The 11,987-nt window shown below is 40.2% G+C and overlaps 1 protein-coding gene across 2 annotated transcripts; it reads left to right on the top strand.

The window, feature by feature from the left end:
• The first annotated feature begins 2,081 nt into the window (after positions 1–2,081).
• LOC111608161 (zinc finger protein 420-like) lies at positions 2,082–11,879 on the top strand. Of its 2 annotated transcripts, XM_023331358.1 has the most exons (3): positions 2,082–2,432; positions 4,448–6,010; positions 10,249–11,879. In XM_023331358.1, the coding sequence occupies exons 1-3, from the start codon at positions 2,315–2,317 to the stop codon at positions 11,529–11,531; spliced, it is 2,964 nt and encodes a 987-aa protein (XP_023187126.1). In that variant the 5' UTR covers positions 2,082–2,314; the 3' UTR covers positions 11,532–11,879. The 2 variants fall into 2 exon arrangements, with proteins under 2 accessions (XP_023187126.1, XP_023187125.1); XM_023331357.1 differs by lacking the exon at positions 10,249–11,879 and having other exon boundaries at positions 4,448–9,279.
• Positions 11,880–11,987: the final 108 nt, after the last annotated feature.

Here is an 11,987-nt window from a genome sequence, read left to right as displayed (position 1 = left end):
GGCATTTCAAAGTGCTTTACATCATTACAAACACAGAAACACAATGCAACATAGAATCAATAATCAAAACACAGCATTAAGTCAAGTTCCATCAATAAATTTGTAATTGATTACATTTCAAATACAAAATGGTGCACCAGTTTATTTGCACCATTTTCCTTCCACTTCGTGGTTATACGTTTTTCTCATAGCATAAAATCCTAATGCTATACATTGTTTGTGGTTGTATTGTGACAAGACATATAAAAAATTAAAGGGGTATGAATAATTTTGCAAAGCTCTGTACAAATAAAAGCTGCTGACCTACCGGTGTAATCTCTGCTAGAAAGTTCTCGTATGCACACAGAGCCATGGGCCGGGTCCAAATGTCTTGCCAATCAACACAGTAACCATTGTGGGAATCTGGCTGAAGCAAACTGTCAATAACAAAACTAACTATATGTAATTTAGAAGCTCCTTTTATGTGAAAGGTTTTCAGTAAAATGAATCATGCATATTCACTCACAATTAGGAAAGTATGACACTGTTTGAAAGTGAGTTTTGTAATAAACCAGATTTCAATTTGTAATTTGTCTTCTTTTTTCCAACAATGAGACAAACTGGTGTTAAACTTTAGTTAAATTGATCCTGTATGAATTTAACAGAAATGTACCTATATTTATAAAACCAATTCCCACCTATAAGTGTTTAAATGTATTTTTGTGATCAAACATTTCATTCCATGACTGTAGCTTTAGTCAATTTCAGATTCTCATTGTCCCTGTTTTTTTAAAATGGAGTAGCTTCACTGGGACATTTATCAGTCTGGAAACGTTTTACTGCTGTACAACAAACACCTTTATTGTTTGTAAAAGAATAATTATTCCCTTTTTTGTGCATTTATTGGTTACAAAACTGACCCTTCTACCTCTACCTTTGGTTTTAGCATGGAAGTTTCTCCCATCATGTCCTTACATTGGATTAAATAAAATCTCCCTTTGATTATAACTTTGTTTGGTCCTATGTTTCACAAATGTGAGAAGTTATTTTTTTGTTTGCATGTTTATCCTATTTTATCTCGCAGTTTGGTGCTTTGGGAGACCCAAATGTCCTAAAGTGTCAGATTTTAATAAACGTATACATAATTAAATGACTGCTTCAGATGCCAAAAATGGTTACAACTGGAAGCATACTTTAAAAATTTGTAAAATAGAATTGTTGTTGAACCTCTATATCAATTATTCGCCGTTGTATAATCAGTCAAAACTTACCCCAATTCAGTAGAACAAATTATTAAACATCATTTAAATTGGGACTCCATTAATTATTCAAAACATAACTGACCTAGAAATTTTTATTGACAGCCTGAATAATTTGTAATGGAATGGAAGCTGGGATAATAATAATAATAATAATAATAATAATAATAATAATAATAATAGTAATTAATAAAAAACAGAAATTAGAAAAATTATTTTACTAAATCTAAACTGTTGGCATAATAAATTGCATGTAAGCAATTATGAGTGCATTCAACTGTTTATCAAATATATTTCAAACCTTGGTTGTGAATTTAAAAAGTATTTAAAGATTATCTTAACGTTTGACACAATGAACACTTGATATCAAAAGCCCTGATATGAGCATAATAATTCTAAATCTGATGTAGTTACTCAAAACTGGCTCTATTAACATTTTGTAGAGTCCAGGTGCCATAAGTAAAATTATTTCTGATTTATAAAAGCTTGACCTAAAATCCTTAAACAGAAATACAAAACTGAAACTGCATTTTTGCTTTAAGTTATTAGGAATGGAATTATGGAGTTAATGTCAGCAAAACAAAACACAGAGATAACAAAACGAAATATACAAACATTGAAAACATGCTTCTTAAAAACAGAACCATGTTCAGCTAACATTTGAACGAACGAGAACAATGAAACATTTAATAAAAAACTAAAACATAAGTCACTTAAACATTTTTCCTGAATGATGAAACTCGTATTTATAATAGTTTATTTAAGTCTGATAAGTCTCCAGCAGGAGGCACTAGTCGTGCATAAGTAGAAACCAAAACAGCAGAAGAAGAGCTTACACTACAACCGACTGAAATGCGCATGTGTGAAACAGCAATCCGTTGATTAACAGTTGGTTTAATTGTGGTGATCATTTGTTCTGTCCTCTACTATAGTTCACTCTCGCTCGTATTATCATCTGCTAATCTTTTCCTATCCGCGCTGTTTGGGTATTATTACGGAGGGTACACTAAATCCGCAGCTTGCCCGACGAACATTAGCGAAAGGCAGCTAACGTTAGCAAACAGACACAAGGCAAGATGGACGAGACTTCTGCTGCAGCAGAGATCGGAGAGGAGAGAGCTGAAAACGTGGCCGGTAACGTCGACAAAGACGATGAAAACAACGAGCATTCATCTGCCAAGGATGCCGCTGACAGTGAGTATCCGCCCATTAAACACCAGCACAAACCAGACCGATATGTTGGCCAACCATGCTGCGATGGTTACCTTTTCTGCACTAACTTTAACCTAATATCATAAACATGCAAGATTTAGACTAATATTCCAATTTAAATGTAAAAAAAAAATAGCACGAATTTGCCAACTTGCGTTATAGAATTACCGGGGCGACGAGTTTTGTTACATTAGTAATTGTTGTGATAGTCACCATGTGTGTAACACCAGACCAATGTTTTGTCAAGCCCTTTGTCCTAATTTACATTTTGCCTCTAAAAGCCTAAACGTTGTTGCTTATTAATGTTAGTTTTATTGATCGTTATTAGTCTAACCAGGCTTTCTGAAGGTCTACATTTTATTTAAGAAGCCGGGAGCTTTTTCAATCAGTGCAAAACTATTGAGTTGCTGTTGTGTTTTCCTCAGCTATAATTAGCTATCAATGCTAAAATGCATACATATACCTGAATCGAAATGAATGTTTCTAAAAAGCATAAATGTGGTAAAGGTTAAGCTTGTCATAAAAAAAACTAATTTATAATATATTTAGCTATGTTTAGTACATTGCAGATAAAATGTAAGACACTGGCTTAATCTGAAGGCATTCAAAGAACTTTTCATTTGCACCAAGATCAGCTCTGAGATGTAGAGGTTAAAGACTGAGGCAGCTGAAGTGTTTTATTTAAAAAGTTGAGATTTTGGGTAAATCTACACATTACTCATATTCTTTAAATGACTAAATCTGCTTAAATAAAGCTTTCTAAATTACTACGTGAAGCTTATTAAATGATCTTTGAATGTTCTACCTTTTGTAGTAGATAAAATAAAGGTTAGCAAATTCATGTGGGTCAACTTAGAAATAAAACATTCAAATTTGGATCAAAAATAGATTCTCTTTAGTTAAATCCTGAAATGAATTTAACTAGTTCTCCAGCAGGATTTTTGAATTTTAAAGAGAGCGATGTACAACTAAACATTTGTTGTCACTATATCCGCGGAATGTTTGTCAGAAATTTTCTCTTTGCACAATAATATCTGGTTGGGTTCTGTCACAATCAACTTGTAGGTTGTTTTATTGTATCTTAAGTTTTCCAAACAAGCCAACTGATTTAGATTCTGCTGAATGACATTCACTAGATAAGCCTATGCTCCTGTCATTTCTCTCTACTCTATCACTATTGTCACACTCGTTCACTATTACAGCTTATCGTAATTATGATGACCTCTGGAGGTTGGTAGGAAGGGGCCCAACTTTGATCCCCGATTCCGTGTTGGGGAATCGGGGATCAGCCTTTCAGCTGATAACAAAGTGTAAAGTGTTGGTCATTGACGGGAAGTGATCTAAAATGGGCCAATTATTCAACGTTGGGGGGAAATAAACAGTATAAAGAGCAAATGCATCAAATCCTTTGATCTTTATTCATGTGGTTGCTATATAAAATAACCTAAATGTGGTTTGAATTGTTAGTGTTGTCATAGGGTGGTTTATGTCACAATTTATATCATGGGTTTCATATGTGAGTCATGAACACAGTGAACTTTTAGATTTGGTGTTCTGTAGAGATCTATTTAAGATAATTTAAACATGATTACACTCCTTGTTTTGATGGAATCACTCAAAATTAAGACTGAGTAAAAGTGAGCGATTGTGGTTTAAAATGTTGGCATTTAAACTCGCTTCATATAGTCACATGCATTATTAAGGTCCCTTTTTCTATTGTCTTTGTATTTTAAAAAGTAGTTGTTCAAAGCAGTAAAATAGTAAATAAAATGTTCTGTAGTTGAGCACTGAAAGAAGTTCATTTCTGTTCTTTAAAACGAATGTGAATTTGCTGTAGTCTCGTTTTGTGTGTTTTTTTTTTCCTGTAAACTTTAATGTGGTAAAAAATAATAATAAAAACATTATTTAAGCCTGTGTTTTCCTATACATTTTCTTTTAATTTCTTTCTTGGAAGCAGGAGTCTCTTTGACCTCCTATTTTCCCGTTTCTATTTCTAGGGGACGAACTTTTCTGCTGTCGGAATTGCGGAGAAGCTTTCAGCGAGGAGGCTGCGTACTTGGAGCATCGCCTTCAGCATCCTCCACAAAACACGCATTTAGACAGCCAGTCTGATGGTTTACTTGACTCTGAAAAGGACAATGAAGCACTTTATTTTTGCTCTTACTGTGCACTGTCATTTGTTGAGATGAGCGAACTGCACTTACACATGAAGGACCACGATCAAATCTCTCTGAAGGGGTCTGATATTAATCCTGGAGCAACAAAGCAGCACGCCTATGAATGCGCAGATTGTGGCAAATCGTACACAGTGATTGGACACTTCCTCAACCATCAGCGCTCACACAGACAGCCCTCCAAATCGGTTTTTCACGACTTGGAACATTTGAAAAAGAAATCGTTTCAGTGCGAGTCCTGCGGAAGAAATTACTCTCGTGCTTCGGCTCTCGATGCTCATCGCCGCTGCCATCAAGAGAAGCTGGTAAAGTCGAAAAACAGGAACTCGGGAGAAACGGTTCAGCCGGCAGAGTCGCCAGCAGAAGTAAAGCCATGTGAAAACCCGACTGAAGAAGATAGTGATAAACTTTTTAAATGTTTGTGTGGCAAAGGTTTTTCTAGCATGATGCGGCTGAAAACACACCAGCGATTCAGCCGTAACACGCTTTGCTCTCCGGAGGAGATGAAGCAAAAACCAAAAAAGGGCTGTGGTGAGTTTTACTGCAGCGAGTGCAACAAGGCATTTAATGGCCACATCGCCCTCTTTAACCATCAGCGGTGGCACGCTAATCACTCTGATAACACTGCAAAAAGGTTCCCATGCGAGGAATGTGGGAAAGAGTTCATGACTCTGACGTTCTACTACAGACATCAGCGCACAGCACACAGCGATGAGACCCCATCAAAATCGTTCCAACATCAAGTCTGTCAGCTTCAAAAGAAGGCGTTTGAATGTAAAGATTGTGGGCTGAAATTTTCCAGGGCTTCTGCACTTCAGTCCCATCGGCTCCAGCACACCGATGTTTTCAGAGAAACGGAGAAGGCGCATTCAGAATCCACCCTGCCGTCTCAGCGGGGATCAGAAAGCGAACAGAAAGTCAGCGAGCACTTGGAGGCGTCAGTGGAAGGAACAGCGAAAGCAGAAACCATTCCTCCCACCGATGTGGGCGGAGGACAACAGATAAACGAAATGGATGAAGAGATGGAGAGCTATGAACCGGGCGACTTTAACGTGCAGGTGATCAGTGCAAGTGAATCTGAAGACGAGGGTCTCCAAGAGACAAATCCTGATCTGGAACTGCTGTGCGAGTCAGATCAGGATATAAGGGAGGATGCCGAAGTATACCCTGGAAGTCTGGTTTCAAAACCGGATGTGGACTTGAAAATAATCCAGATTGACTTTGCACAAAGCGTGCAGTGTCCGCCGATAGAGAATGAAGCCCAACTTAAAACTGCAGAGGAGAGATTTGGTTGCCCCGAGTGTTATCGGTGGTTTAATAATCCCTCATCGCTGCGCGTCCACAGAATGTGGCACACCGTTCGTAGGAGAAGACATCAGAATCAAGGTCAGTCAGAGGAAGTTTACAATTGTAACACATTTCCTCATGAAACACAAAGCAGTGGTTCATTGATTCAGGTCGAAACAAGCTTAGAAGAGACCGCTTTCACGTGCAGTGACTGTGATCAGGTTTTCACCCAGTTACCTGCTTTATTGTCGCATCAGTTACATCACCCTAAAAGAAAACAGTTCCAATGCCCACATTGCACATCATCCTATTTGCATGCAGCCAGCTTGTACAACCATTTGAAAACCTGCGCAACACAAAAGAGGGAGACTATTTCCGTCAGTAAGAAAGAGTACAATCCAAAGAAAACCCTTCTGGGTCCAAAGATTTATCATTGTGAGCAGTGTGGGAAGGGTTTCTGGTCCTTGGGGGCATTTTCTCATCACAAGCAAAATCAGATGGAGTGTGTCGATTTGAGACTCAGAAAAGGCGTTTCAGGATCTTTGCACTCCAACGGACGCTCGCGCTCCACAATCAAGGTGGCGTGTCCCGTTTGTGGTAGGAAGTTCCGCCACAAAGGCATCATGGCGCTGCACATGCGCAAGCACGAAAACGGAGACCACAAGTGCGAGATCTGCGGCCGCTCCTTCCGCCTTTTTTCCAGCTTGCTGAGGCACGAGGTGGTGCACAGCGATCTGTTGCTCCCACCACCTGCCAAGTCCTTCCAGCATCAGCTGGAGCAGCTGAAGAAAAACACATACGCCTGCCCTGACTGCGGGAAGCTGTTCTCACGGGCCAAAGCTCTGCAGTTTCATATGAAGAGCCACGGCTACGAGACCGGCCACTCTCCATCGTCAGCGGGAACTGCAGAGGCTCTGAAGGATCTGCAGTGTGTGACGTGCTTTGCTCATTTCACCAAGAAGTCCTCCTTAAGGGCTCACCAGAAGCTTTGCAGGAGTAGATGCAGTGAGGGAGGAGGGAAGATAGAGCAGTCTGAAAAGGATGCTACAAAAACCAAGGGTATGGATGCCAACATGCCAGAAGTGTCCAAGCAAATAAACGAAGGGGGCAGTGATGCACAAAAGATGGAACAGCACCTAAAAGGGAGTGATTCAGGCTCAAATAAATGGAAGTATCAATGCAAGATTTGTAACAAAAGCTTTTCAACGGTTGGAGCCATGAACATTCATAAAAGAACTCGCATTGAGTGCAACAAAGGAGTGGCAAAATCAAATTCACCTATCTCGCTAGTGTTCAAAATAACTAAAAAAGACGAGCAGAGTAAAGGACTGATTCACTGTTCAGACTGCGGAAGGCGTTTCACAACCAAGTCGGCGCTCGGCTCCCACAAACGGTTGCACAGAAATGAGAAGTGTTCGTCGTCCTCACTCGAAGATGCTCTCAGTTCCGTTGGCCATAAGACGGAGGACGAAGGTTTTAAGTGTGAGAAATGTGGGAAATATTTCTTCAACCGTCATGTCCTCCAGCGCCACTGGATCTTTAATCCTCAGTGTCTGACCGGAACGGATCCAGAACCAAGTGCAGATCTGGAGAGACACGGCTCTGCAAAGCAGTTTTCATGTCCAGTGTGTGACCAGACATTTGGGGAAGTTTCACTTTTAGCTTCTCATTATGAAAAGGAGCATCGTATGTTTTTGGAGTCAGGAAAAACTTCAGGAACTCCAAATTTGTTAGCTCTCGCCTCAGAACAAACTGACGTCAGCCACGCTGGGACTGAATCCTTGTCATCTGTCTTGAAGACTAAAACTCATCAATGCCCCCTCTGTTCCATGACTTTTGAGAAAGCAAGAGGTCTTCGTGCTCATAAATGGCAGGCCCACTCAGAGGGCAAAAAGAGCAAAATGAACCTCCTGCTGAGAGAAAATGTTGACCAAAGGTCCTTAAAAGATGAAGTTGAGCAGACCGAGCACCCTGTGATCAATTCTAAAGAAATGAAGGAAGTTAAATCGGACCCTGTCGGACCTGTCTTGTGTCTCGACTCTGGAACAAAGTCCAGCTCTGCAGAGGCTCCGCATCCCCCCAACAGGGCTTGCTTGGAGGTGAAGCAGAAGACGGAAACCGCTGAAGCCACAGACGAGGTTCTCCTTCTGCCGAGCCGTCTTTCTGAACACACAGTGAAATACCTCTTCAAGTGCGATAAATGTGGCAAAGCTTTCCAAACCGAGGAGCAGTTGGAAACCCACAAGATCAAGGCGAAGAGCCGGCCCTACTGCTGCGCCCTGTGTTGCCACGGCTTCTGGACGGAGAGCCAGCTTCAGCAGCACCTTGCCTGGCACGATCAGGTGCGATGCCGCCTCCCTAGTGAGGTGCGTCTGTGGCTCAGCTCTGCTGTGACCTCAAAGCCTTTCAAACCCAACTCCCCCAATGACGGCAAAGGAAAGCTTCTCCCACCTCCTGCCACGAGTGAACCCACCCACCCTCGACCCTGTCCGGCTCTCGACGTGCAAGCATTGCAGCAAAGCCTTCCATTCGCCGACAGCGCTACAGAAACACAAAGTGTGGTGCATCAACAGCGCGCTGTACCGCTGCTCCGTTTGCCCCTGGAGTTTTAGTCGCATAGGAGTTTTTTGATCATCAGCAGAAATGTATCTGGGGCCTCCACCGGAGACCCCGGCAGCCTTAATCTGCCTTGAATGTGAAACTCCTTCACCAGCATCTTACATCGCATGAGCATAGATTGTGTTTTTGCTTCATGTTGCAGCTTTGTGACACTTTTGGCTCCCCTACTCTCAGGCTTTCTTTTACACTGGACCAGTATCACTGTAAATGTGGATGTGCAACTGCTTTCATAAGCTTTGTATGTCTAGATGAATGTCTAAACTTTGCTCAACCTTTTTGCATTTGTGTTTGTAACTAAAGAGAACGATGGATATTATTACATTGCCAGAACTTATGCATTCACGTTTTAAAGATGCTTCATTAAAAAATGCACTCTAATTCAAAGGTCTATAAAATAGATTGAAACTTTATATGTAGACATTTCCTGCTGTTTTAAAATGCTGTGAAGTTTTGGTTAATGAAGTACTGTTGTACATATTTCCTATCAACTTGCATAGTAGTGAAGTAGTTTGCCTATTAAAGCACATTCTTCAGTGTTCGATCTTTTTTCTTTATAGCTATGTATCTCTTTGTTGTGGATAGAATAGCCTACTCCTGAATATGGTGTTTGTTTCTACTGAATTGTTGTAAAATGGAAAAGACTTGGTTAATATATTTCTTATTTTCATTTCTTTATGAACTGTGTTTCATTTGACCCTATAAATTGCCATTTCAGAAACAGAAGAAAATAAAATAGTTTCAATCTTTCAGTTGTGTTGTTGATTCAGCCTCCATTTGTTCATCGAATTGAATAGTTTATGATGATTCTTTCTACTTTTATTTACCTAGAAATGTTTATTCATGGTTTCATGTTTGTCTGAAATCCCCAAAAAATAAACATTACCTGAGTAAATTAATCCATTAAGGTATTTTTTATTTTATTTTTAAATTTGAGTATTTGCTCAAAAGATCAACTTCACTGATAAAACCCAAAGCCTGTGCTGGGAATCTGCTGCTTTTTGTGATTATAGTTTAACATCTTTGGGTTTTTAGAGCTCAGATTGATCTTCAGTCCTCAACAATCCTTTTAAGATTTGTGCATCAAATTAGTTCTTTTCTGTAACTCTGAATTCATATTGGTTCATTGTTTTATCCCTTTCTTCCAGCATTTTGTTTTCGGAAACAGCCACATTGAACAAGGGTTGCCCAAACTGTGGTCCAGGGGCCATTTTCTGCTCTTCCCATACGCATTTCAAGAATTGAATTCCAAAAAATGTTTTTTCCACAGATTATTGAGAACGTCGATCACTATTAAAAGTGGCACTCCCTTTATATGGTTTTATACTTTTAGAGATTCCAGTCTCATTTCCAAACAGAATTAAGTTTCTTAAATGACTTGAAACAATTTTCAGTCTTAGTCTTTAGGTGTATGAATAACTCTGGCTTGACTGTATGTGCTTCATTTAATTAGGCCATGTATTTTTCTTAACTCTGAGCACCTTATTTAAGCATCATTGTATGAGAAAATAATTTTACCTTATTATAGTTTTACTTTGTTCTAAGATTTAAAAACACGGGTTTATGATTTTCTTTAAATTTTTTCTGACCGTGTTTTAGGCATAAACAGCTTTTCAAATTGCTCATTTTAAAACATCAGCAGAAATAAATTCAGATAAACCAGACAGGACAGTTTCTATGTGAAGTACTCATCTTTTTCTTTTCTTTTTTTTTCTTTGTAGCCAAAGAGAATGACATAACATGTGAGGACTGTGGTCTGACGTTTACTGTCATGGACGCCTACGAGACTCACCTGCACCAGCACGCACTGGACGAGGAGGAAGCCCAGCCGAGAGACAATGAGACTCCCACAGAACATGTGCAAGACGAAGAAAACAAATGTGAAGACCGGAGCGCTGGTGTGGATGGTTGGGATGGAAACGGTTCGGCACAAACCCAACCTCTTCAGTTAACGCAAGGCAATCGGTTGTCTGTGAATCCCACCAGATACGCGTGTACAGTTTGTGGGAAGAGTTACACCTACCTCGTGTCATTTCAAAAACACCAAAAAATGCATGAAAAACCGCGTGAAAAAGAAAAAGTCCAAAACCCCATTGATCCAAACTTGCGTCTGTACGAGTGTCCAGACTGCGGGATGTCGTTCATCAGGCGAACGCGACTGGTCAGCCACCTGAGAGTTCACAGGTCCAAAAGGCGCAATAAATTGCCCAAATGTGATCAGTGCAACAAAGTCTTCATTTCTGTAAAGACGTGGACGGCTCACCTTGAGCTGCACAAAGAGAGGCGGTTCTGGTGTTTGAGCTGTGCTCAAGGCTTCCTGAATGAAGGGTTGCTGGACAAACACTTGCAGAATCATAGTCGGCGACAGCAGAACCACAAAGCTGACAACAGAAGCATCCACGACGCCAAGCCACCAGTGAGTCCTCCAAAATTGCAACGTAAACAAAAGCCTCATGTTTGCCCTCACTGTGCCAAGAGGTTCTGGCGTTCCAGACAACTCTTCAGACACACACAGAAGCATCTTAGATGTGAAGGCAGGGTCGCCACCGAACCTCCAGGCAGCTCTGTGATGTATCGAGAGGCAGGAGACATTAAAACAGAAACGTCTATAAGTGAAGGAGAAAAGCTGGAGGAGGATCCGAGCATGAAAGAGTTGCAGGTGAAGGAGGAAGGCGTGCAAGATGAGGAGCAGAGTCCACATACGGCGGCCGAGGACGGGGATCAGGAAGACTCTGAGGATTCAGACTGTGGAGAGCCTGGTCATCACTTTGAGCTTTCAGAACCCCGCCTCTCGGACGACCAGCCGAGCTCAGAAGCTGCACAGTCACCAACTAGAGGAGAGATGGAGAAAGCAGAGACAAAATTTCACAGAGGGCATAAGTATTGGGAATGGGAGTGCATTGAATGCGACATGGGCTTTGATGAAATGGCAAAGCTGCACTCGCATTATGTAAAACACGCAACAGGGGAGTTACCCATACCAAAGGAAGAAATTGAGGTTTAAAACCTTTCAAAAGGTCTATTTTTTTTGTCTTTGTATTACTATAGAATTTCAGCTTTTTAATAAAATTTTTGTGTTTTTTTAACCATGCTTCTGAGTATTTGAAATTTAAATGTTTGTAAGATGACATGCAGAGATAATGGGAAAAGGTGGAAGCTGGAAGCAAAGTAATACATGCTTGTACTTTGTAAAACCAAAATAAAAATAAGTCCATCCAAACTGAGCTGAACCGTCACTTTGCTTTAACTTTAGATTTTGTCAGAACATCCACAAAGCCGTGTATGAATTGATTTAACAAGCAAGTGGACTGGAAATTACACATAGTCAATACTCTGTAAATAATGCATTTTCAACTGCAAACCTTTTTTTTTTTTTTAAGAGTACTGTAAGTTTTGCAAAGTGTTTTTGTAAAGCAGATAAAAAATAATCTCAAAGTGTTCAGTGTTGTATGTTAAATCA

Source organism: Xiphophorus maculatus, chromosome 3 (genome assembly GCF_002775205.1).
Source record: "Xiphophorus maculatus strain JP 163 A chromosome 3, X_maculatus-5.0-male, whole genome shotgun sequence".
Lineage (NCBI taxonomy): Eukaryota > Metazoa > Chordata > Actinopteri > Cyprinodontiformes > Poeciliidae > Xiphophorus > Xiphophorus maculatus.
The sequence above is the reverse complement of the archived record's forward strand: the minus strand, read 5'-3'. Positions and strand labels throughout refer to the sequence as shown.

What these genes read in the sequence shown, in the direction of transcription:
- LOC111608161 (XM_023331357.1), top strand. Translation starts at nt 2,315, where the DNA reads ATGGACGAGACTTCTGCTGCAGCAGAGATCGGAGAGGAGAGAGCTGAA. An exon ending in TGCCAAGGATGCCGCTGACA is followed by an intron (nt 2,433 to 4,447) that starts GTGAGTATCCGC and finishes TTCTATTTCTAG; the next exon opens with GGGACGAACTTTTCTGCTGT.